The 23736-nt window shown below is 44.9% G+C and overlaps 3 protein-coding genes across 11 annotated transcripts; all 3 read right to left on the bottom strand.

Moving 5' to 3' along the window:
- Positions 1-4037: 4037 nt before the first annotated feature.
- Positions 4038-14057, bottom strand: LOC112268524 (the record flags this gene model as incomplete). The annotated part of the gene is made up of 21 exons (XM_024456445.1): positions 4038-4816; positions 5193-5282; positions 6120-6185; positions 6325-6369; positions 6606-6695; positions 7392-7456; positions 7532-7573; positions 7687-7730; positions 7822-7902; positions 7989-8098; positions 8930-9244; positions 11492-11653; positions 11746-11805; positions 11884-11946; positions 12226-12349; positions 12449-12505; positions 12973-13067; positions 13318-13420; positions 13519-13667; positions 13757-13785; positions 13859-14057. Coding segments are annotated over 18 exons (1797 nt in total), but the record flags the coding sequence as incomplete, so codon positions are not given.
- LOC104585325 lies at positions 13917-15703 on the bottom strand. Of its 2 annotated transcripts, XM_024456444.1 has the most exons (5): positions 15221-15703; positions 14620-14698; positions 14375-14522; positions 14141-14266; positions 13917-14038 (listed from the first exon to the last, which is right to left on the bottom strand). In XM_024456444.1, exons 1-4 carry the CDS (start codon positions 15290-15292, stop codon positions 14185-14187), a joined length of 381 nt encoding a protein of 126 aa, XP_024312212.1. In that variant the 5' UTR covers positions 15293-15703; the 3' UTR covers positions 13917-14038; positions 14141-14184. The 2 variants fall into 2 exon arrangements, with proteins under 2 accessions (XP_024312212.1, XP_024312211.1); XM_024456443.1 differs by lacking the exon at positions 13917-14038 and having other exon boundaries at positions 14057-14266; positions 15221-15702.
- Positions 15704-19574: 3871 nt separating this feature from the next.
- On the bottom strand, positions 19575-22817 carry LOC100845260. 8 transcript variants are annotated; one of them, XM_024456328.1, is made up of 4 exons: positions 21640-22817; positions 21224-21285; positions 20611-20710; positions 19575-19957 (listed from the first exon to the last, which is right to left on the bottom strand). In XM_024456328.1, the coding sequence occupies exons 1-3, from the start codon at positions 22735-22737 to the stop codon at positions 20707-20709; spliced, it is 1164 nt and encodes a 387-aa protein (XP_024312096.1). In that variant the 5' UTR covers positions 22738-22817; the 3' UTR covers positions 19575-19957; positions 20611-20706. The 8 variants fall into 8 exon arrangements, with proteins under 8 accessions (XP_024312096.1, XP_024312095.1, XP_024312097.1 ...); XM_024456327.1 differs by having other exon boundaries at positions 21104-21285; positions 21640-22816; XM_024456329.1 differs by having other exon boundaries at positions 20611-21285; positions 21552-21942; positions 22042-22816.
- Between the last annotated feature and the right edge of the window lie 919 nt (positions 22818-23736).

Below are 23736 nucleotides of genomic sequence, written 5' to 3'. Positions count from 1 at the left end.
GAAACCCCGAACTGTACGTACATGGGAAACATAAACATGCTTTGCGACTGTCTCTACGTACGAGCAGGCACAGGCATATTGCCTAGGTCATTCCATTCTCCCATCAAATTGGGGACGGCAATCCGGTTGGCAGGGCAGGACGCCGATTGCCCGCATCGGGAAACACTCGCTTGCACAGTTGCACCAACAATTACTCGCCGCCTTTCTTGGGCAAACCGGTAGAGCCGGGTCAGAGTCTGGGAGCAGAGCAGAGCAGAGTGAATGCACTGGGAGCATGCATGGGGCGTCGAGCTAGCTAGGCTGCCGACGAACATGTGGACGTGCCACGACACACGGACGGGCCGGGTCGATGGATGCATACGTGTGTGTTTCTTATTGCGGAACTCAGCACGGTGAAAGCCGGAGAACTCAACGCTTCTAGAAGGCGGCGGTCCCGGCCGGTCGGCCGCGAGATATATTGATACGCCGATCATGGATCGCCGGTCCTGTGCTGGTGGGGCGCGGCACTAGCGCATGCATGGTGCCTAATTGCAGCAACGTTTCTTTTTTTCTATAAATCCTCTTTAAAATTCTCAAATTACCCCTTCTAAATGTATGATGACACCAACAATCTTATTTCCTGTTTCACCCCGCCTGGCATAGCGCCATGTATAACTACTGGTACGCGTTACTAGTACTGTTCTCCTACAGCAGTAGCTAGTAGCTCGATGCACAGTTGATTAATTGTACTTTGCTTTCCGGCAAATTGTACTTGCGCTATGCCTTTGTTGGTCTCACTGGTGAGGGAGGAGTGTATAGCCCACCTCGATCCTCGAAAATTGCATTTCGGTACCTCGATCCTCGAAAGTTGTATTTTGGTCACTGCTACAAAATATAGCATAGGTGACGGCTCATCAGTGACGGGCGTGACAAGCTCGTCACTGATGAAGGTCATCAGTGGCGGGCGGGGAAAACCCGTCACTGATGAGGGGTCATCAGTGACGGGCCTCGCGCGTCCGTCACTGATGAACCCTCATCAATAACGGGCACGGAATGCCCGCCACTAACGGTCACATATGAAAAATTGTAAAAATCACAAAAACGCACATCAGTGACGGGCTTTACATCTGTGCCCGCCACTGATGACCACTTGCGCGGCTTGGGCCCAACCCTTTTGGGGCCCAAACTGTCAATCCTATATAATCAACCCCCCAAACCCTAGACTTCATTCCCCTCCTCCTCTCAGCCGCCTCTCTGCCTCTCTCTCCCTTCTCGGCCCCGAGCGCCCCTCCTCCCCCTTCTCTTCTCCACTCGCCCGAGCGCCTCCCCCCTTCTCTTCTTCTCCACTGCCCGCGAGCACCCTAATCCCCACCCCATCTCTCCCCCTAGCGCCTCCCTTCTCTCCCGAACTCCCTCATGGCCTCCCCCCTCACCCGAACGGCGAACTCCCTCCTCTCCCTCATCTCACCCGAACGGCGCCCGAGCTCCCTCCTCTCCCTCGTCTGTCCTCCCCCGCCATCCTACATCACGCCAGCCATGGATCCGAGGAGGGCACCACCGGATCCGCCTCCCTGCGCCATGGATCCGAGGAGGGCACCACCGGCCGCCACACCACCCACACTGACGGATCCGGCAGCCACCTCTCGCGGTAAGTTCTATCTTCCTCTCTCCTTCTCTCTAACTTTCCCTCTCTAACTCTCTCCCTCGCAGGTGCCATGGTGGCATCTCCGCCGGATCCGGTTCCCCCGACCACGCGAGCCACTGGTTCCCCCTCTCCCCCTCTCGGTTAGTCTCTCTCTCTCTCTCTCTGATTTTTCTCTCTCGGATCCCCCAAGCCACCTCCGCTGGATCCGAGGAGGGCGTCGCCGAGCCGTCGGTAAGTTCCCTCTCTCCCTCTTCGTTCTCTCTCATTCTCTCTTTTCTCTCTCTCATGCTCTCTCTCTGCAGCCGGAGGGAGGCGCCGTCGCCACCGACGAAGAACCGCGCGTGAGGAGGAAGTTCCGGCTCCGGCCCGCCTCGACCACGTGGATCCGACGTTCACGGTCTCGACCAGGAACCGCCGCTGCCATGGAGGGCAATGCGGCTGAATCCGGCGAGGGAGAGCTTCGGATTTTTTTTCGTTATTTTTTTGTGATTTTTACTACTGTAGTCCGTGATTTGGGGTGCTTAATATGTGATTTGGGATTTTTTATTCGGCCACGATCAAAATATGCCGGCTTGCGGCCGGCTTTTTTTTAAAATCGTGAAATATGTATTAGTGTCGGTCGTGGGGTGTCAACCGCCATTGATGGTGGCATCATTAGTAACGGGTAGAACGACCGTTAGTGATGCACTTTTTCGACCGTTAGTGATGACCTTTTCTGTAGTAGTGGGTGCCTCAGTTTGCAGAATTTGGTCATCGATCAAGTTTTGGATGAAAAAACTTAACCAATATTTTGATGGGAGTGTCTATCTCTCGGTCACCTAAGAAATAATTATTTTCTCAGTCGACAATCGTAGCCATCAAATGAAAATTTTCTTATCCATCAGACGTACATTAATCTTGCACGAATCTCAATGATTGAATCAAAAGGTTGTTATCATCAACTAAGAAATAGTTACTCCCTCTGATCCTAGATTCTTGACTCAAATTTGGCCAAATATGGATGTATCTATTCTTAAAAAGCGTCTAGATACATGTAATAATATTTCAACAACAATTTAGGATCGGAGGGAGTATTTCTCAGACGCCTAAGAAATAGCAAAACCGTATTTTGATAACCAAAATTTTGGCAGGACAATCGTGAGCTCAACTAAACAACTCCTAAAAACCTATTGCAAATTTTATTAATAAAAACTATACAAGTTTTACTATGGTTGGCGATTTTAGGAGCCGTCCAACCTAGTTGATCCAACGGTGGAGAAATATGAGGTACTGGAAAATACTAAAACAAAAGTACTGGAAAGTACCAAAATTATCGATTTACTTTTTAACTAAAAAGGATTTCATGAATATTTGCCCCCTAGTATCCGCCCTCCGTTCTAATCCGATGGCAGCTGCTCTTCGTGGCCTCAGAACTTGCGCACTCACGGGAACATATAGAGAGAAATAGGGGCGCTCGGCGGAGGACTGTTGCTTCACCGGCCGCCGCCGCAGCCACGGGAAAGGGTGCTGGCTGTCTCCAGGCCCCTCTGCCCACACTACGACGATCTCATCCACCCCACGCCACCGGCTCCCCCTCCGACCACCCGCGCCGTCGGCTAGCTTCTCTCCCCCTCGTTCTACTGCCCACAAAGTTCCTACCCCAAGGCTCCTTGATGGGAGAAAACTTGGATGCTCATTCAGTTAGCTAATTATGGCGTTGGAGATCAGAGCAGAGAGCAATACATACTGAATTTAGTTAACTGTTAACGATACAGAACTACATGCGATTCAGTTAACATTTAACTAAGGAGAAAATTAGGCTTGGAGATCAGAACAGAGATATTGTTATGAGTTCTTTTTTTTTCGAATCGGGCAACGCCCCCCATTTTCCATTTCATCGAAAACCCACTGTAACTTGATCGACTCGATCAAGTTACTATGGGGCGTAAACCTGCTGCCACCAAAAGAAAAAAAATCAAATCTACCTGCAACCAGCAGGCGAAAGTTTAAGCCACACAAGGCAACAACCCACGCAGGGGCCAAAGATAAAGCCGATCAAAGAAGTTTCCTTCCCAGAAGCCAAAAGCTCCCCGATGATTTCAAGGTGCAGTCAGATGAAGAGACGCGTCAGTCAGCTGCTGATTCTCCTGGTGACGCTGACGCAGCCTGATCGTAGCTTGCATAAGTCCAGTCGCGCCATCCACGATCCTCTGCTTCATCTTCAGATCCTGCTGCAGCTCAGCCCAGTATTGGAGGAAGGAGCAAAGTAAGAACACAACAGAAGTAGAGTGGTGAATGACTTTCTTCTCGAAACAAACAACATTACGAGATTGTTACGAGTTCTTAAAGCTATTGTAGTAGTAGCTAGTTCAGTTGGAGAAATGGACTGCAATTTAGTTGAACAATTGATTACATGGTGTAGATGTAATATCACTTAATGAGAATAATTGTACTAAGATTAGCAAGATCTTCTATTCGGAATTCACATACTTGTACTAAGATTAACAAGATACATACTTGTACTAAGATTAGCAAAGATCTTCTATTCTGAATCCAACAGACTGCAATCCATTAACTAATAGTCACAATGCAATCGATACATTGTTTCTCCACTGCAAGAATCACAAGCAAAAGCTGAACACCAACGGCAGAGAGCGGCCTGAAATTTCCTCATGGAGTACGATGGCAGGGGTGGCCTGAAAGTCGATGGCGACTGCTGCGAGGGCATGGGTCGAGGGAGGTCGCAGGGGAGTAGAGCCATGCGGAGAAGCCGGAGCAGGGCGGGGCAAGGCCGGTGAGGCCGTTGGAGAGGGACGGGTCAGTTGCGGCCCAGGGAAATAAACGGCCCCTGAGTATAGATCAACGGACATAATTAATTCCGACGGGAGTACTGAGAAGTACTCGCCAATCAGTGTAAAAGAGCTCTAAAAACTAATATAAAAAGGAGAAAGAAAAGTACAAGGAGATATTGTACAGGGAAAAACTATCTAAGCTAGAATCTAATCTCTGAACCCAGCAGTTATGCACTCAAGAGCACGTTGCGAGGTGATCTTCAGCTTCACCTTCAATCATCGACGCCTGCAGTTAGAAATGGCGGCAGCTAGCCAGGTACTCAATACTCAACTGTTTTACCTGCATTGGTCACTGGTGAGATCCCATAGTCTCTAGAAGGATCTTTCAAAGAATGGAACACCTGCAACAAGGAGGGAGCATCTGCAACGAATTCGGCAGTTAGGAATCCATCGCAAAGATACATAACACCGGAAAATAGAAACCAAAGGGACTTGCCGCAAATATGTATGAAAAGCATGCTAAAATGATGTGTGATGAAATCAAAGGTTAACGTGGGAATTCATGTCAGTAGACCTCACCATAACTGATTAAGAAAATCATAAAAATAAAGACACAGAAAGCAGAATGTCCAGTTATAAACCAAATTCATGATTTTGAAGCATGGGAAATCAAATGATGCATATAACTAGTGGGGCTAGTGCTAGTACATTCGCTGTCTACAAACAATTTGTGGGATCAATTTTTATACGGGGTTTCCTCCTGGTTTGAACAATGTGAGCGCATCCAACTAACTTACCTGCTTTTGTGACTGATGAAATTGCAGAACTTTCAACAGGCCTTGTCAAGGTATCAGGAATTGTCTGCGAGACTCGGGCAACTGGAAAACCTGCAATGAGTTTGGCAGTTAGAATTTAGAATAGCAGCAGGTAGCCACAATACTGATGAAGTGCAAACAAAAAAATCAAGCCTGATGAGGCTGTTCATTGAGGCACAAAGCTTCTGCATTTGTCAAAAAAAAGAACATGTACAGAATGTCAAGCAGCCCACAAAAGAATGACAGAATGGCACATCTTCTAAGGATAACTGCAAATATGACACACACAAAATGTGGCGTAGGAATCGAATGATGATGGTGCACGATGATAGGGCATCAAGTGTGCACACATCACAGGAATACACAAAGCATAAACCTAGCAGAGAACTTCAAAAGCAAGAATAACAAAGTCGACCCAGTAAAAACAATGTGCATAGGAATCAAACAATAATGGTGTGAGAGAATTGAAATCATGGCAAGGTATTTATGTGCACAAGCCACATCACAGAAATACCGTACGCATAAACCTAGTGTAGCACTTCAAAAGTAGCAGCAACATGATTGGTGCGGTGAGAGCAATGAACTGTAAAGAAGATATAAAGAAACATAGCACGCAATAGTACCAAACCTAAGGGTAGTAATACTATTTGAATCTTAGCTTTGCAGAGAATTATTTTACATTTCTGTGGTCTCTGCAAATCCCATGTGACAAATGAGACTAAGTTGAAGGGAAAGTAGGTGAGAAGTGGCCTGAAAAATAATGTTATGCAGATTGCAAAGCGGCTCGAAAGGATCTTGTAACTTGTGACAGCCAGTAGAGATCCCAGATAGGAAGGGTAGATAACAACAAGGGACTAAGCTAAAGGTATTTGAAACAAGATATCTGGTGGGCGAATAGTATGAAGTTACCATCCTTGAGGTTTGATTGAAATGGATACCCTTGACTCAGGTCCGGCCAAGCTTCCAACCGTTCATCTAAAGATGGTAAGTTTCGTCAGTTGCTATTGTGTAATCAAGCTACCAAATATTATTAGTTAACAGAAAGTTAAACACAAGGGTTGAACGGTAATGTAAACAAATAAAAGACACATGAAGAATATAGTCAACCTTTTACCTGTAAGATAAACCGCCCATTCCTTTGCCTTGAGGACTAATGAGTCTGCCGTTGCAAAAAGAAGAATATGTTGACAATGAGTGCCCATATACAAGAATTACAGGGCACACAGTAATTTTTTTAAGAAGTACACAAAGTAAAATACAAATGAGGCATATAGCCCCTTAATTTGTACATATGGTGTTCTTCTCTACAACTACAAGCAACAAATATAGGAATTAATTGTGTGGATAGAGGTTTCCCTTGGTTGGGAAACGATTGATGGTGTTCAACTAATTTACCACGATCGGTGTCTGATGATATGCCAAAATGTCTAGCTGGACTTCTGAATGTACCAAGATTAGTCTGTGAGGCTGGACCAACAGGAGCACCTGCCATGATTCAGGAATAAGAGACGGTAGCAGGTAGGCAGGCGAAGTGCAAAAAAGGACACAGCAAAAATTGACACGGCTACTGTACAGAGGCTAACTTCGGAAAAATGGGCAAACAATGCGCTAGGTAACTAAACAAAAATGGGTTTTTGAAAAGGGGGACCTCCCCGGTCTCTAGTCTCTACATCAAGCATTGCACAGCAACCATTTTTATTGCAGCAAATCATCCAAAGTAGTACAGCTCACGGATCAAGCAAAGTGGATATAAAAATCAACCAGTAAAATATGTAAAGAAAGTGTATAGGCTACACCACATGAATACACTAAGCATAAACTTAATGTAGCAACCAAACAGCACGAAGAACAAAATCGGTGTGCTAAGAGCAAAGAACCGGTTAAAAGCATCATCATTGCGTGAGTTACTCTTTCTAGGCGTCGCTTGAGATTGTGCAGACATGATCAACAAGGATAAAAATATAATTACGGTCAGTCAAGATCCCACACAGGAAGTGGAGATGTTGACATTGCATAAACCATTGCCGTAAAGAAAAAACATTAAACTAATTTTATTCCATAAGGAGACTAAACTAAAGGCTTCCTTCAGATTAAACTAATATTTTTAAGAGGGCCTAAATTAAAAATTTGGTGGACTAAAAGAGGTGACGCTAAAGTTTGGACTAAAAGAGGTGACGCTACCATTTTTACAGACAGATCGAAGTGAAAACCCTTGATGCCGCTTACCAGCTTCCAAACTTGTATCTCTGTAATAGACCACATAAGTTTAGTAGTTTGCTATTGTGTAATGAAGTTACACCTAAACAAAGAAAAAAATTTACCAACAAGATCCACCATCCATTTCTTTGCCTTTATTAATGATTCTGCATTGAGAGAGAGAGAGAGAGAGGAAAAGAAAGACTATTATTGCCAAGCAGGGAACATTTATACAAATTTCTTTGCACAACGAGCGATATTTTTGATGAAGATAATGTACCAAAATTTAACCCTTCACAGTGACTTGAAGTAGAAGAAGGCAGCCTGCACAAAGCGAACATATGCAGGTGTGAATGTTATCCCATCAGAGATTTTTTTTTTTGTGCGGAACCGAAGATAGTTATGCTGTACATACATCCTCCTCTTATGAAGATAGTGCCTGACAAGAACAGAGCCCGGGATGGGGCCTCGCTTCACGTGGCGCCTTCGACAGAAACTAGCAATGAGCGGTGAGGCGATCAAATTGACAGTCAGTAGCGAAGAAAGGATTGAAATTGGTATTGATTATGATTATTAGTGTACCCGAAGCCAATGGGAAGTATGTTTTGGGGTTTCATCGGGCCACGGGCGTTTGTCATATGTTCTTTCAACTCTGGAGTTCGCCAAACCAAGTCAACGATAATCGATGCAGCCTTACCTCGCACACGCCCCAAGTCCAGGGAGTCCCGGCATGTATGAATGAATACAACATTTGACCATGAATCAGTCATTCAATCTTAGCTGTGAAATTTCTCTTATATTCTTTTCAAGAGTTATCAGGCATGCCAATCCATTATTTGAAGGTGAAGGATGACATCTGCAGAGTGGGTTTAGGGTATTCGGATCAACAAATGGTTGCTGACTTACTTGTTTAGAGAAAATATTCTAAACCTGCTATACATGGTATCTGCTGGTCCCTTTGGCTCGCTAGAAATTAAGTGATTTTTCGTCACAAAGTGCTTCCATCCCCAATTCCAATGTGTCATATAATCTTTTAAATTTTACATCTGTATATGGAAACCGATGACAATATCTTTTTTCTCTAAATTCTTTTTACAACATTTAAGCCCAATGTATCCTGTTGCGCGTTATCCTACATGTATGAATGAATACAGCATTCGACCATGAATCAATCTTTGGTGTGAAGTTCCTTTTATATTCCTTTCAAGATTTATCAGGCATGCAAATCCATTATCTGAAGGGTGACATCTGCAGAGTGGCTTTAGGGGAATGGTCTGCTATACATGCTATCTGCTAGTCCCTTTGGCTCGCTAGAAATGAAGTGCTTTTTCGTCGCAAAATGCTGCCATCCCCAGTTCCAATGTGACACTATATATGGAAACCGATGACAAGATCTTTTCCTTTTCTCTAAACTCTTTTTACAACATTTAAGCCCAATGTATCCTATCTTGCGCGTCCTTATGTGCAAAGTACCACTAGTAGTAGGCTAGTAGCAAGACAAGGAAACGATGGAGAAAATGTACCTGAGTCCGGCGGAGCAGAGGAGGGACCAAAGCATGGCGCGGAGCTTGGTGACGGCGCTCTTGCGGACAACATCGAGGGTGAAGCACTTCTTGAGAGCCCAGGACACGGCCTCGCTCTCGGCTGCTCCGGAGACGATGTCGTCGATGGCCTTGTGCACGCGGAGGAAATGCAAGAGGGTGCGGCCGTCGAGGCCCAGAAGATGATCGGACGGCAGGAAGCGTGAGAGATACCTGATGGCCTCGTCCCACCGGCCAGCCCTCACATGCTCCGTCAGGTGGTCCTTGTCCATGAACGCATCCGACTCGCAGATAAGCCTGTGTGTGCATCTCTGGATCATCAGATACGCGGCGCTCCAGAAAGAAATATGCACAATTCCTTTTTCTTCTCGAATGCGCAAAAAGGTTGATTTGCATCTTAATTAATGGAGAGATCTACTAGAGAAGAATGCGTACGCGCCGTAGGTGTGCAAGAGCTCCTGGCGCAGGAGGAAGGAGATGAGCCGTCGCTGCCGAAAGCGCGACACGCAGGGGTAATCCGGCCAGCGCTTGCGATTGCCGGCGATGAGGATCCCAAACCTGCTGTCGTAGTGGTCCATAGCGCCCCGACACAGAACAGAAACGGAGGGGGTTTTAACCCGTTGGGGATCTCCTCTTCTGTATTTTTCCATGAGAGAAGAAGGGATCTTCTTTATATACACGGGGCAGCGATACGTGGGAAGTTGGAACCAGGACGCGGGGAGCAGCGGGCGAAACGTGCTAGCGCTGCCCAGAACGATACACGTAACTCAGAAAACGCACACATAAATCCCTAAGATGATATTAGTGTAACATTAGGTCAAAAACGGTTCACGTGGCAACCACGTCAGCTTAAGCCAGGATCTCGGGTTGCTGTTGTGGCGGAGCCAGTCGGACCAGCACCCCCCCCCCCATAAGATCTGTAAATTCTTCTTTGGTCCCTGAGTATTTATTAGTCTATGTACCTTTATGTTCTGGCCCTCCTTAATAATCTTATTTTCTTTTATGGCCCTCCTCATATTATATTTCTGCCTCCGCCCCTGCTCCATGATGTCATCGAGCTCATTGACGTCCTTGTCCCGCATGTCGTCCTAGTGGACCCCCACGTCGTGCCCCGTAGTAGCCCTAACAGTGGTGCGCGCATCCTCAAGGTGGGCAACGTTGCGTGAGAGGATGGAGACCTCTCCCCTCCCACGCGGTGACCATGGCCATGGCGAGCCTGATGCCACTGGGCCCACCGGTGTTGAAGACGTGTCTGCCCGTAAGCAGGATTCGGGTGTTGAGGAGGCCAATGGGCGGCACTAGGAGGAGGAGAAAGAACGCAGACACCATGGCAAGGCCGGTCGCTTGGGAATGAGTAGATTTGTGGTTTAAAGATAGCAAAACGATCGTCTGAGTGGACCGGAGCGAACCGACCTTGCGTGTCATTCGAGGTAGCTCACCCGTGTAGTCACAATCTCCTCTAGGAAGTAACATCCCCCCCCCCCCCACCCCCACTCCCCAAAGCAGCTACGATGGGATGACGGCGAAGGATGTTAGGGGGATGTGGGTATTTCGGGTAGGGATTCCACCCAAAAGAGGATTGTATGTAGGATTTTAATTTTTGCAATTTAGCCCCTAAAGAATAAAGTCAGAGGTGACTTCGTAAAACAACGACCCATTTTCACTCCAAAATGGCCTAGCATGTGTCATTTTTGTCCAGGTCAGCATGCCAGCTCAGTGCCTGGGCCGAGATCACATATTTTTAACCTCCCACGCACATAATTGCCAACTTGAAAACTTGTTTGCTACAATTTTCATGTACGTTGACTAAATTGTACATCCTCGTCAAATTGACAGACTAGACATGCATTTTCCCTCCAAGTAAAAATGTGCAATTGCACCTTCCTAACAAATTAAATTAAATGTACATCAGACTTAAATAGGATATGCTTGCAGGTGGTATTCAATTTTGTTGCAGATGATGAAAGAAGAGGAGTGGGAGCAGTGAATTGCCAGAGGAGTGTGAACCCAGGCCCACCTGTCAGTGACTACAAAGTCACGGATGACTTGGACTGCAATCGAGTGTGTTCTTTGTTTTCCGCTAGCTTCATGTTTTGATCTTCTTCTTGAAGATTCATTTCTCATACAAACATACCGAGGTACGTGATGCAATTGTACAAGAGCTGTTAGTTACGTATGTGTGTAATCTTACATAAATACTGCTCTCTCCGTCCTGAAATAAGTGACGTGGATTTGTATAAGAATCTATAAAATCCATGTCACGTCTTTTGGGACGTAGAGAGTAGTATTAAGTGTAGTACTCTCTCCAATAAAAAGGAAAAGGTATTTATATTTGTGGTAATCTTACATAAAGGGATATGCTAGAACACATCTATCTGAACTATTTTAATTTTGACCAAGTCTCTGTTATTCATCAGACAATATTTATTTTTGTTTTGAAACATGTGTTTGTGATATCCTAATTTAATAGTTCTAATAATATTTATATATAGATTACAGTAGAAATCAACGGTAAGAGTTCTGTTTTTTCTGTATCACATTTACCTCTAAACCGGCTTCTTTCACTTTCCTTTGGGCGTATCTAAGTTGCTCCACGGATAAGGTAATCCCTGTGTATTTGCAGCCAGTGCGCATCACCACCTGTATCGCTAAGGTGCCCCAACCACTGCCAATCTCAAGGACGTGATGATCCCGCTCCACTTTAGCCTTGGATCATTACATATTCATAAGATCATGTGTGCAAATATCCATTTGAGAATTGAGATGAAAATGGAAATCACTTGTGTTAGTAATATTACCAGGTCGATTAGGAGGCTAACTTTACGTAGCTGGGCCACTTCAAAGCTTTCGTTCTCCGCCTACCAAAGGAATAATATAATGATGGCCATGAAGAATCACAGGTTACATGCAGTAGAACATTTAATCACAAGGCAAACCTTAAAAATGGCACAAGAATAGGTCATCGTTGGATCAAGAAAAAGAGAGAAGAAATCATTACTCTGCATAAACAATAATTTGATTGGTTTCATGATGTAGCTAGTCCCTCCATTTCAGAATAAATGCACACTGCCATATATCTTTATTAAAAGGCATAATAACAACCTCCTACCAAGTATTTAAGCAGAGGAATACAGTGAAATAATTGCAAATTTGCAATAACTACACTATTGTTTGCTTCAATGAACAAACATTTTGAACTAGAGAATCTCAAGGTTATGCAACAAATGTTACGAAACCGAGGAAGCAATGATAAAAGCAGGGAAGGTGTTAGGAATGACCAGATCATAGTGCTGAGAGATGTTTTGGCGAGTTTGTGTGACAGTATTCTTCCTTGAGACGTGGCGAAGGAAATACTGAGCAGATGCAACCCCTGCTGTTACAAGCAAAGGTGTCCACCAACCTCTGCCAATGAACCACAGAATTACATACGGCATGGAAGTAGATGATCCATTTGTTACTTCGCCCTTTTAAATTAATATAGATCAAAGGGAGAACTGGAACCTTTTATTGTTAACGCTGGTATAACTCTTCTGCACATCTCTGTTCGAAATCAAAATGTCACGTGGGGGCGCACGTATAGGCGCCGGCTACCTAGGCAGAGAAGATCCAATGTCTGGGTCAGCTTAGTTAATTTGAGTAATTAAAAATCTAGATTGGAGATAGAAAGATTTCGTCCCGTAGAAAGTTTTCCCTACTGTTTCTAATCTGATTAGTCCTATTCCAATTCTGTAAGAGTTTAGCTTGATCCCCAAGTTTGTAAGGGCTATTTATAGTCCCTCCTAGTCAATCAATAAAGCAATAAAAAACCCAAACCCTATTTTCCCCTGCGCCCTGGACGCCCCAATTCCCTCCCACGGGGCGACAAGGTTACAAGCCTCGTCCTCCCGCAGAGCACTCTTACTTCCTGCGATCTTCCTCTAATTCCCAAATTCCCCAAACACGTGACAGAAAATCTGTGGTGAAATAGATTAATCAAGACCAGCATACATGTGTGATATGTCCCCAACTAACCACTTAGGATTACCAGGAAAAGATTCAGAAGCCCTTCTCTCTTATCAGCAAAAGAGAAATAACCATTGATATAGGCATATGCTAAGCCAAGGTCTCCTTCGGTTGCAACCTGAAAATTGCAGTTCACATAAGATGAGCTCAAGCAAGCCAGATGGAGTCGAGTATTTTTTTTTTTGACGAAAATGCAGCAGCGCTGCTTTTCATTACTTAAGAAGGAAAGAGTTAATTACAGAGCAGCCAGGAAGCAAAAAGCTACAGCTAGGCAATTACAAGATCAAACACCACGACTAAAGCTAGAAACCAAACCATAGGGAGTCGAGTATCCATCAACGAAACAGAAGGGGAAAAGTTAGCTGAACCTTCCAATAGAAGAGAGGGTCATGAACTTGCAGGACAGATTTCACATTGCATTTTGTGCCTGCTTCACCAAAGCTGAACATAGTGCCTTCCTGTTCCAGCAAGCTACGGGCGAAAGTAATCATGCGAGGTCGTGAGAATCGATCATAGCTTGACATGCATCTGAGCATCTCCCAGTACAAAGATCAGTTCATGGAACTCACATTATCTTGCCCTGGAATATGAATTGGTTGAGAAATCTTGCTACCAGAATGCGGGCTCCAGCTTCAGTCCATGACGGCACCATCGTTTTGGGGTTAACCAGAAGGGTGCCCTTCTCACCAAGCAAACCTTGAGCCGCTGCTTTCCCAGCCTGCACAGATCGATATATCCAACACATAAGTATCAGATGCAAAAATACATATTTCGTAAGTGAGAAATGGTCGTGCAGACACGAAGTACCTTGACCCCATCTTCATGGAAGCCATAGCCTGCGTGATCGAGGAAAGAAAGGCATTATAGACCAAACTAATCAAGACATTTGTCATACTGAAATTAAGTTACCTTGGTATGCCCCACAAAACCATATTCCTCTGTTCCCTTGGACGTGATGAAGCTCAACACAAGACTTCGCAGCAGCAGCGGAGGGAACAGGATGGCTAGCACTCCATTTGAGCATGACATGGTCCGGGACATGTGGAGAATTCAGCGTAGCAGGTAAGGTCTGATGGTAGATTATATATTCTAGACTTCCCAAGAAACATTAGGCCCAAAATATCACCAGTGTTCCAACTCCATGAATAACAGAGTTCATTGTACACACATTGCTAGTTGTTGGTAAGATACCTGAAGAGCAGGTTTAGCCAGTAGGTAACAGAGACAGCCCCGCTTCATGTCCCTCGAAAGTTCAAGGCACTCCACGCAGAGGAATTCAATGGCATCAAACTTTTGTCGCAGTGGAGGTATATATCACTGCAAATGGTGTAGAGCATATGCATAAGTAGTATAGATACAATTTACAAACAACATATAATACTAATAGTATTGTAGCAGGCTAGCAGCAGCAGCACTATGCATTACCAGCAGAAATACTGGAAAGCACCAAGAATTCTCAGTTCTTGGTGGGTTGCTTCTGCTCCTAGTATTCCTAGAGCATCAGGTGCCTGAACTGCAATTATAATTCTGTCGAACACCTCATCCACGCCATCAACATCAATCACTCTGTAACCTGCTCCAGGAATGAATAATTACACAATGGAGAGACATCAGTTTGGAGTACTAGAATAGCAAATGTACAAAATTAAAATGGATGAGCGTAGCAGTACCTCCATCGAGACTTGAAACAGATTTGACTTGGCAGCTGGTTTTAATCTGGCAACTCATCGTTTCCAGTTTGTCTCTGACCTATATATAGATATTAATATATGCAATACAATGAATGCAGTGTGCAAAGTGCAGCAAACTTCTTATAGCAGATAACTGTTTCATATCAAACTGTCTTTGCATATCAGATGTTGGATATCAAATGATATATTGGATGATACGTATTTGCATATGTAAAAAAAAAACTTATTCACGACTTCTTGGTAAGCATGTACTGCAAATATCATATCATGCCTCTACAGTACAAATATAATATAGAGCAACCAACATTCATCAGGGAGCATATGCTACGAGCAAAGTGAACACTGCTTTCATTTTTTCTTTTGAAAGTGTGATTTAAACTTTTAAGCATGAAAAGAAATTCACAACGTGTGCAGTGCAAATACAAGTCTGGGAGTGAGAAATACCGAATACTAAATCTAGTGGGCCAACATACTGCGGAACTAGCAAAGTGCAGAACAATTACCACTCAAAACCCAAAAAGCCAAAAGGAAAAACATGTAAACAAAGGTATGCAGCAGGTCTTATCATTTTCGCAAACACCTTGTATGCGCTCCAGGGATGCGGGATCGCCACCACCGTCCAGTCCGTCGCACTATTTGACCTCGTCGCCATCCTCGCCTGCCCCCCAACTCTTTTTCCTCACCGGCGTACTACTTGCCGTCCGCGCCGGCGTCCAGGTCCAGGTCCTCGTCGTCCCCGTACGCGTCGGACTTGCCGTCGCAGGTGGAGGAACTGACCGTCCATGCGCACCTAGCGCTAAGGAAGGCGACGGAGCCAGCCTATGCTGTCTGCTGGTGGTATGCCCAGGCTCTGGAGAATTGGCAGATCAATGAAGCCTCGCGAGAGGATTGGACGCCCTTCTTCATCACCCCACAATTCAGTGCCCTCCAAACAACCCGAGCGGGGGGATCAGGGATGCGGGGGACTGATTTCCTGACAGGCGGGACGATTTTCTGTGCTTTGCCACTCATCATTGCCTACGACGCCGAAAACTAGTCACACATGACACATGTAGTACTGAACGGTCAGAACTTCTAAATGAAATGAGAGAACCGTTTTTTAACCAGGTCAGGCCGTCAGGGGTAATTTAAATGGGTATAAACAGTTTGAGAAGGTATTCCAATCGGTATTGCCGTTTGGTGGGTGATTTAAACTCCCTGGTTAGTTCAGGGGTGTAATATAAACTCATGTCAATTGGTATATGACAGCTCAATATTTAGTTCTGTCATTTGAGTTCCTACAACCAAACTGACTCTTATGATCACTTAGGAAACAAATATGTACAAAAAAAATTCTTTTATATATTTTCTAGCATATATGTATCGGTTTTTATCGTATAATCGGTAACATTCTGATAAAAGAACAATAAAAACATATATATCCACAAAGTTAGCATGATCAAATCCAATTTTAACATTTGACATTTCAGCTTGGCATATGGCTGTATGATATCCACAATCAGGTTGCACCAAATTAAGTCGATATCGTATTGGTGTCTGTGGAACCATATGTGTTCATAATCACTTTCCGCTATTTTTGTATCAGCATTCAAGTATCAAAATGGAAATAGTATTGGTGTTAAGATGTTTGAAAATGCAATTTTGACAAAAAGAGGTGTGGTTCACTTGATCCGTATATACCGAGCCGCCGATATCCAGAAGCTTGAATCACGGTGAGTACCTTGTTTACGTAGAACCGTGAACCATCCTTGACAGCAAGCCACTGGGGGCGGCCGAACAGCTGCATGCAAGAACGAGCAAAAACAAAGAAACAAGCTAGAGAATCAGCAGCCGCAATGAGAACCCGTTCGGAAGCCCTCTGCTCCACAGAATCCTACACTCCGCTCCTCACTCGAATTCTCGCTCCGCGGCAAACTAAATGAGATCGAACTGTGTTCGGCTGCAAACTCCAGATTCTGCCCCTCCTCAATTCAGTCCTTGGTCTTCGTTTCAAAATTTATTCTCTGTTTTTTCCAACGAGGCGCCATGGAGGATGAGACCGAGGTCTAGGGGCCGGGCCGCGGGGGCATCTCGATCTAGCCGCAGGAGGTGGCGAGCTCGTCCTCCGCAGAACGGCCTCCACCCTGCCGTCTCGGCAGATCAAGGCGGCGGCGGGAGGACGAGGCTTGAGGGGGGGGGGGGGGGGGCAGAGACCACGATAAGGGGTCATGACGGGAAGGAGCGGAGCGCACTCCGTCATTTGGAACTAACAGCGACTCCGCTCCGGCCGCAGTGCTCAGTGGAGTTTGATCGTTCAGGGTCGCTCCGCCCGCTCGGGGAGCAGAGCTGTGGAGCGGAGGGCTTCCGAACGGGTTTGGAGTATATGGCAAATCAGTGTACTGGTGTATGCACTCCATTAGCGTGTGCCGCAGAAAGTGATGGTCCCGCCAACATAATAGAACGAAGAAAGCAGGGAAGCTCAAGACATCTTGTGAAGTGCAGAGCCATATAAATGCACATACAGTAATCTGCAGCAATCGTCAACTTACTAAGGTAGCAGCACGCCAGCACGGCGTAATGGTACGTACTGGTTATTGCTTCTATGTTGGACATAATCTTGACCGCTTGCTTTCTAGTGTTCGTTGTGACGTTGTGTGCTGGTCTACCCTCTAGCTAGCAATGGTACTATTTCCTCCGTCTCATATTAAGTGATTCAAATTTGTCAAAATATGAACGTATCTACATACAAAACTGCGTCTAGATACATGTAATAGAAAATCACTTAATGTGTGACGGAGTGAGTAGAACATTTGGAAAGATTTGCAACTGCCTCTGATTAATCATGGAGTCCCTTGACCTGATCCATGTTTCCGATTTAGAACATTTGGGAATATTTGGAACTACTTCAGGTGCCGCGCTCAACACACGAGACTTGCAAAGATGGAAGCAGCGGGGAAGAAGCACTTTGAGATGTGTGCAAGACACGAGTCAAATTCTCATGCATGTCTAACCTTATCTAGAAATAGACCAGGTCTCGTAGGATTTTTTCTTCAGGACTGTCCGGCGCGGGGAGGCATGCAACGTGCAAGGGATTACGTGTGCGCGCTGCCGAGCAAAATCCGCAGGTTGGAGGAGAAGGCCCACCAACGTAGCGCCCAACGGCCCGTGACAGCCGTCCCGTTCAGTTGGATCCTAGATAGGCCCGTCAACATCACCGTGGCCTAATCTTAAACCATCACGTGCATGCCCCAAGAAATTTCTGTTTCTTAATCCGTTTACTATCACCATGTACTCACTGTGGTTTATGATTATCCCGTTTTTTAACCCACTTTTCAGTATTTTTGTTTGGCTAACCAACTTTTTTCTACTTTCGTGTGTATTTTCTCACAACAGATAATAAAATAAGTTCAGCACAATACAGTTCAGCAATGACAAACTGAGCCTAAGTCAAACTTCATCTTGACTGAGTTTTAAAAAAATACCAATGTGTGTGACACAAAACAAATGGGGTATGGAAAATATATTTGGTAATAGTCCTAAAGATACTAGTTTGTTATTGTATATATTGGTCCTCTACTTCAAAACTTGGTAAAATTTGACAAAATTTGACCAAGCACAAGTACTAAATCTTTATATTTTTTTAAAAAATGGAGGTAGGACATGTCTTCTTGCATTTCAGTTAAGGGTTAAAATGTCAAAAACACGAGACTTTGGTAAGAGGTGTGATCCCTGAATCTCTGGGTTTTTTCAAGAAAATCTTTGAATCTCGGTTACCTAGCCCAGTAGGAGCCAGAAAGTGCATAAGCCTATATTTTCTCGCTGACATTTTTAGTATTCGGATAGGATTTCTGTTGGCTTCATCGGGAGGCTCGCGTAGTTTGTTACGTCAACTCCAAAAGGATAAGTTGCATTGGAATCGAGAAAGTTTCGTTCATAATTGCATAAAAGGAGTCAAAATAGTGGCTGCGGCGCGTCGAGGGTCTTCCGTAATAATATTCCACTTTGTTGGCTGGCCTGGAAAATCAAATCTTCCTAGCCTTGACTGTCGTTGCGTTTAACGAGCTCGACAAAACTACCTCCCCGCTTCTCAAAACAAGGCATTATTATCAATTGCTTCTGTTCTGAGTGGTGGTAAAATACTCCATATTATTGTATAGTGATGCAGATAACCAAAGCAATATATATAACATTTATCTAAATTCTGAATGATGCATATGTAGGAAATGGCCACGCGACGATTACTTCCACTGACAGGTGGGGCCACTGTAATCGTAGTGCAGCCATTTCCCTGTTTCCCAGATCTAATTATAACATCTCCTCTCGCGGTACACAGGTTATCTAATGATGCCAATCAAAGGAGAGGGTAACTGGCATCCGAGGTGCATTTTGGTTGATTTTATTTGACATTTGCGACACGGCGGCAGCAAGGGTGGCTGGAATGGATGCGGAATCGGCGAGTTCGCAAGAGCAAAACGAACCTGGCCTGGACCCTGGTTTGACCTGCTGTGGTTGGACGCGGCTTGCTCCAGTGGTTTGAATCAAACAGAACAACTTGGTCCGTGGCACCCAGCCATTCCAAATTTCCAATGCGCAGGGCAAAACCAGGGTTCTCTTACGAAAAAAACTCTACTTGCATACGAGATACGATGCACCTAGGGTTCTTCTGGAGCACGTACAACTAACTACAAGTGCCTTTGGGCTTTATTATCGAGTTATACTAGACATTGCAATTTACTGGAGTACACACATTCTTACTAGGGAAATGTGGTAGCCAAGGTTTCTCTTTCGTCAGCTCTAATTCCTGCGAAATTCTACTTTACTGCATTCTAATTTATATTACATCCATGTTCGCAAAGATTAGGCTGTAAAAAAGTACAAAATGTGAGGACGAACATTGGAGGGGATCGATAGACGTCTTTCAGGATTTTCCACCAAATCCCAATTCAGTCGAGGCATATCAATAAGCAACTTCACATAATCTCACCGGCAATTCCGTACACAATATATATAAACAAGTACGAGAGGAGAGCACTAAGTTCGCATAATCACTTGAGCAGCAACTGTCCGAGATGAGCTCAACTCGATCAAACACACTCAGCAAATGAACAACTAATGGTACAGTACTTGTTTCAGAACCATCCCATTAAGGTAATAATCAACTATATGAGACCCACGGTATTGTTAGCTTAGTACTCCCCCCGTGTGTACAGAGGTCTCATAATAACACCAGGTACTAGTTAATCCATAGAAGTCCACTTCACACTTTCACATAGGCGACATCATCTGGCCACAATACCACAAAAGGAAGAATCTGCATCAAAAGCCGTTCCTGCAGCACCTGCAGAACAACAATCCTATCAGTTAAGCTAAAATATTTGTTACACTAATGAAAAAGGAGATTTTAGAAGTGTTGTCAAATTCGAACAGAGTGCAATAGTTTCACCACTGCAAAGCTTATGCAAAAAATCTCCAAAGTATCACGACTTCGAGTATAATTATTCCAGGAAAACATCATTGAAAAAAAATGAAAAGTACTCTTCACTGCCATACGACTTCAATTACAAAAAAGTTTGTAAGGTTTTCAGTACATCTCAAGCAGCAACCAGAGTAAATATTCGAGCAACCTTGAATATCAAGTAATATACTCTGAACCATGAGCAGTTGGGCACAAATGAATGGAGCAATCGGTAGAGTAATTGCAAGCACCAATATCAATATAGGATGAATAAAAACTTGATGTCCAAGCCCAATGCCAACTAGTAAATAACGGCAAAATGGAAGCAGTGTCTAATGATGAAAGCTCCCAGCAATGTAAATAACGGCAAAATGTCCTGGTATAAACAGTTCTAAGAGAAGTAGTGGGCACCGTACAAAACACATATTTCCACATTGAAAAATCATAATAGTATAATACCAATCTAATGCAGTAACAAACATAATAAAACAGCCTGAATAACCACAAAGGGCACATTTAGGAGATATTCTTGTCACCTTTTAGGACACCGTAGCATAGTTGCATATCTCACCAGACAACCATCTTACATATTCTACAAAACTCCAGTTTCACCATGTCCGTCATCAATGCCATTACCTACAAGCATAATAAGTCAGTCAACAGTGCAAATTTCCATGAAAGGCCAATGATAACAGAGAATCACAACAGCATATCTAGATGACCAACACATAGTTACCAAACTATGGGACAAGAAGTCATTATGGTTTGAGATCAGGAATATAGGTTAATAAAACTGCATCCACTGAGGGACACTTGCGCTCAGAAAAAAGGAACTCATTCTGGTACTCCTCAAAATAACTTACCCAATATATAGCGATTAAATTTTTTAATGCACAGACTATCTGGATTATCAGAACAACGAAGAAAAGAAGAAATTATATGGAAGATTAAAATCACTTTAAGCAAGCATGTTCCATGTGAAGTGTCAAGTGGTCTGAATTAAAATATTCCTGAGCCAAAGTAAAATACCCATAATTTTTGAATCTGGCTTTAAGCTGGGTTCGACCAGAATAAACAAGTTTCGGATCCTGTCAACGACTGAAAACAACATTAACCAACACGACAAAAAAGAACTGAATTCTGAATTACCGCCTACTGCTAGTAACCCGCAGCAAAACATAAAACCGCCACCCGCCACCCTCCAGATTTATCTGTAGTTATAGTCCAGATTAAAAAGAACTCCAATACAGTAAGTAGGAAAGGCATTACAACAGCATAAAGGATGCTACAGTTGAGACTGACATTCAATGTTCCTCAACACTTCAAATGGAAATGATATTGATTGATCGACCATTTAGTTAGATTGATTGATTTACGGTCAGTTTTCATTATCCACTCACGTAGGTTCTCTTCAACTTTTAATTCTTGTATATGAAATTCTTAGAAGCTCGAAGAATAATTATGTAAAAGTCATGACCTGGAGAGTAGAAACTTTCAAATGGATGGTAGAAATAGCGCTTTCCGCTGTGGCAAAGTTTCTTAAACTTCATTGACCGGAGATATACCATGAAAACATGATTGCATGTCCTGACAAGCATCACATTATTTTGCTCAGCAAACCCCACTGAAAGGAGAGTCTCTTCCTTGTCCACCAACCCAAGCGAAAGAAGCTTGTCCAGTTGAATAGTTCTTCCGGGAACCCATATAGCATCACCATCAGTGTAAACTCTTCTGTTCCATAATGTGGCACAGGAGTATGACATAAGTATTAGGCCGAGACAACCATCCTCCCCTGGTACAATTGTGAAAGCGCATTCTTTGGGGCCATTCACATCTGGTGGTGACTTTACAACAGCTATGCTCTGCCTCTGTAAATCAATTTTGAGGATAACACCAGAGTACCAAGTAGGCATATGCTGCCAAAGCAGCCAGTAAAGGGAATCGCCAACTAAGACCATGGGAGTTACCTCAGGTTGAAAATGAAAATTCCTCATATCATGTAACATCTTAATCCAATCAGACTCTAAGATCGGCAGTGAGGCGACGTCACCCCATACGCCGCCTTCAGAAGAATAAACGCACGCGAAAGCGTGCGTCGTGTCTATGTCGAAGGCTCCCAGGACCACCCTGAAGGAGCGGGAGCGACAATCGCCGTGCAGGTGGCCATGGTCGCCTGCAGCGCACAGCACCGCCCCGTTGACGATGGCCAACGTCTCACTCGCACTGAACGCCGGAGGAGCTGCAACGCGGATCTGCTCGCCGGTGAAGGGATCCCACACAACAATCTGGGGCGGCTGCGTGTGGCTGAGGATGAGGGCGCGGCCATGTCGGCAGTCGAGGAACTGGAAGCGGTCGCCATGGCCGGGCCGCAGGGAGAAGCGGGGCGCAGGGATCCAGTCAGGCGGGTCAAGCGCGGGGACGAAGAAGATGGCTTTGTGGGCGGAGAAGAAGCCGAGGAGAGGGGGCCTGCGGTGGTGGGCGCTGAAGCGGCTTAGGAATTTGGGATTGGTGACGAGGCAGCGCCAGCGCTTACAGACGAGGGAGGCGCGGAGAAGGAAGGAGGGCTGCGGGGGGAGGCGGAGGAGGATCTCCCAGATGCAGTCGTCGTCCAGCGGAGGGAACACGGCCGGCAGCGGCGGCGCGGAGCGGTGGCGTCGGCTCATGTTTGCCCTTTGGTTTTGCTTTTGGGGGGCGGCCTTGTTAAACTTACAGTATGAAAGAAACAGAAAAGAGATTGTTTTCCCTTTGGTTCTTCCGCTCAGCCGATAAAAACGAATATTTCTCTTTGGTTTGATCGCTGTGAAAGACAAAACGATTCTTTGGTTTTCACTCAGCCCATAAGAACGAGTATATTCTCGTTGGTCTGATCACTATGATTCCTTAAAACATTTAAAAACTGCATTTTTTATTAGCGAAAAATGGTTAGAGAAAATTTACTGTACAATTATAATAAAACATGAAATGGGCTCCTGTGGCTTCCTGTGCAGAGCTGCGGGCTTTAAATCCGGCGGGGCTCTTCTCCGTGTTACTGCGTTACTACGTACCCAAGTGGAAGAGTATGGCGAGTTGATTGAAAGAGCTAGCAAATGAAATCCCCGATCAAAAGAGGGAATTGCAAGGAACCCAATGCTTTGCGGAATGTGTTGCAAAGAACCCCGACTTCTAAAATTTTGTGTGTCAGCTCATTTTTGCAGCGTGCTCAAATGTAGCGTTTAATGGTTGCCACTGGGGCCCATTATGTCAGCGCAAGGACCATAGGTGTCCGGCCCTTGGCGACGGTCCTGAATATCTCGGATGTGGAGGCACTGATCACGGCAGGGCGTTGCTCGCCCTCGCTACTTCCGATGGATATGATCAACAGGTCCTTGGCGCCGGCAGCGCGCGAGAACTCGCGGTTGTGGTTGAGCGCATACGCGATGACCACGGAATTGAGTGGTGGATCAACGCACAAAATCAAAGTCCCACACCGGGGCCGCCATACATCCCCACGTCAGAGGCTGCGCATGAGAAACGAGTGCGTACTCCGTGCCAAAGTGGAACCGTCGGGAAGTGCCCGTCCCATGCATACCTTTTTCACAGACCCTCAACGCCTGCGCCGGGTGTGTGTGCAGACAACGAGCCACAATAGTCGTAGTTTCTTGCACAAAATTTTGAAAGTTCGG

The sequence above is a fragment of the Brachypodium distachyon genome, chromosome 5, assembly GCF_000005505.3.
Source record: "Brachypodium distachyon strain Bd21 chromosome 5, Brachypodium_distachyon_v3.0, whole genome shotgun sequence".
Lineage (NCBI taxonomy): Eukaryota > Viridiplantae > Streptophyta > Magnoliopsida > Poales > Poaceae > Brachypodium > Brachypodium distachyon.
Note: the sequence above shows the minus strand (reverse complement) of the source record. Positions and strands in the feature narration are given on the sequence as shown.

Excerpts from the sequence above, each read along its gene's own strand:
- LOC104585325 (XM_024456444.1), bottom strand. The coding sequence starts at position 15,292 with ATGGCGACGAGGTCAAATAGTGCGACGGACTGGACGGTGGTGGCGATC. Across the intron at positions 14,699-15,220 it reads ATCCCTGGAGCGCATACAAG|GTCAGAGACAAACTGGAAAC; the intron begins GTGTTTGCGAAA and ends ATCTATATATAG. Across the intron at positions 14,523-14,619 it reads TGTTTCAAGTCTCGATGGAG|GTTACAGAGTGATTGATGTT; the intron begins GTACTGCTACGC and ends TTCCTGGAGCAG.
- LOC100845260 (XM_024456325.1), bottom strand. The coding sequence starts at position 22,737 with ATGAGCCGACGCCACCGCTCCGCGCCGCCGCTGCCGGCCGTGTTCCCT. Across the intron at positions 21,286-21,551 it reads TGAAAGTTTCTACTCTCCAG|ATAAATCTGGAGGGTGGCGG; the intron begins GTCATGACTTTT and ends CTATAACTACAG.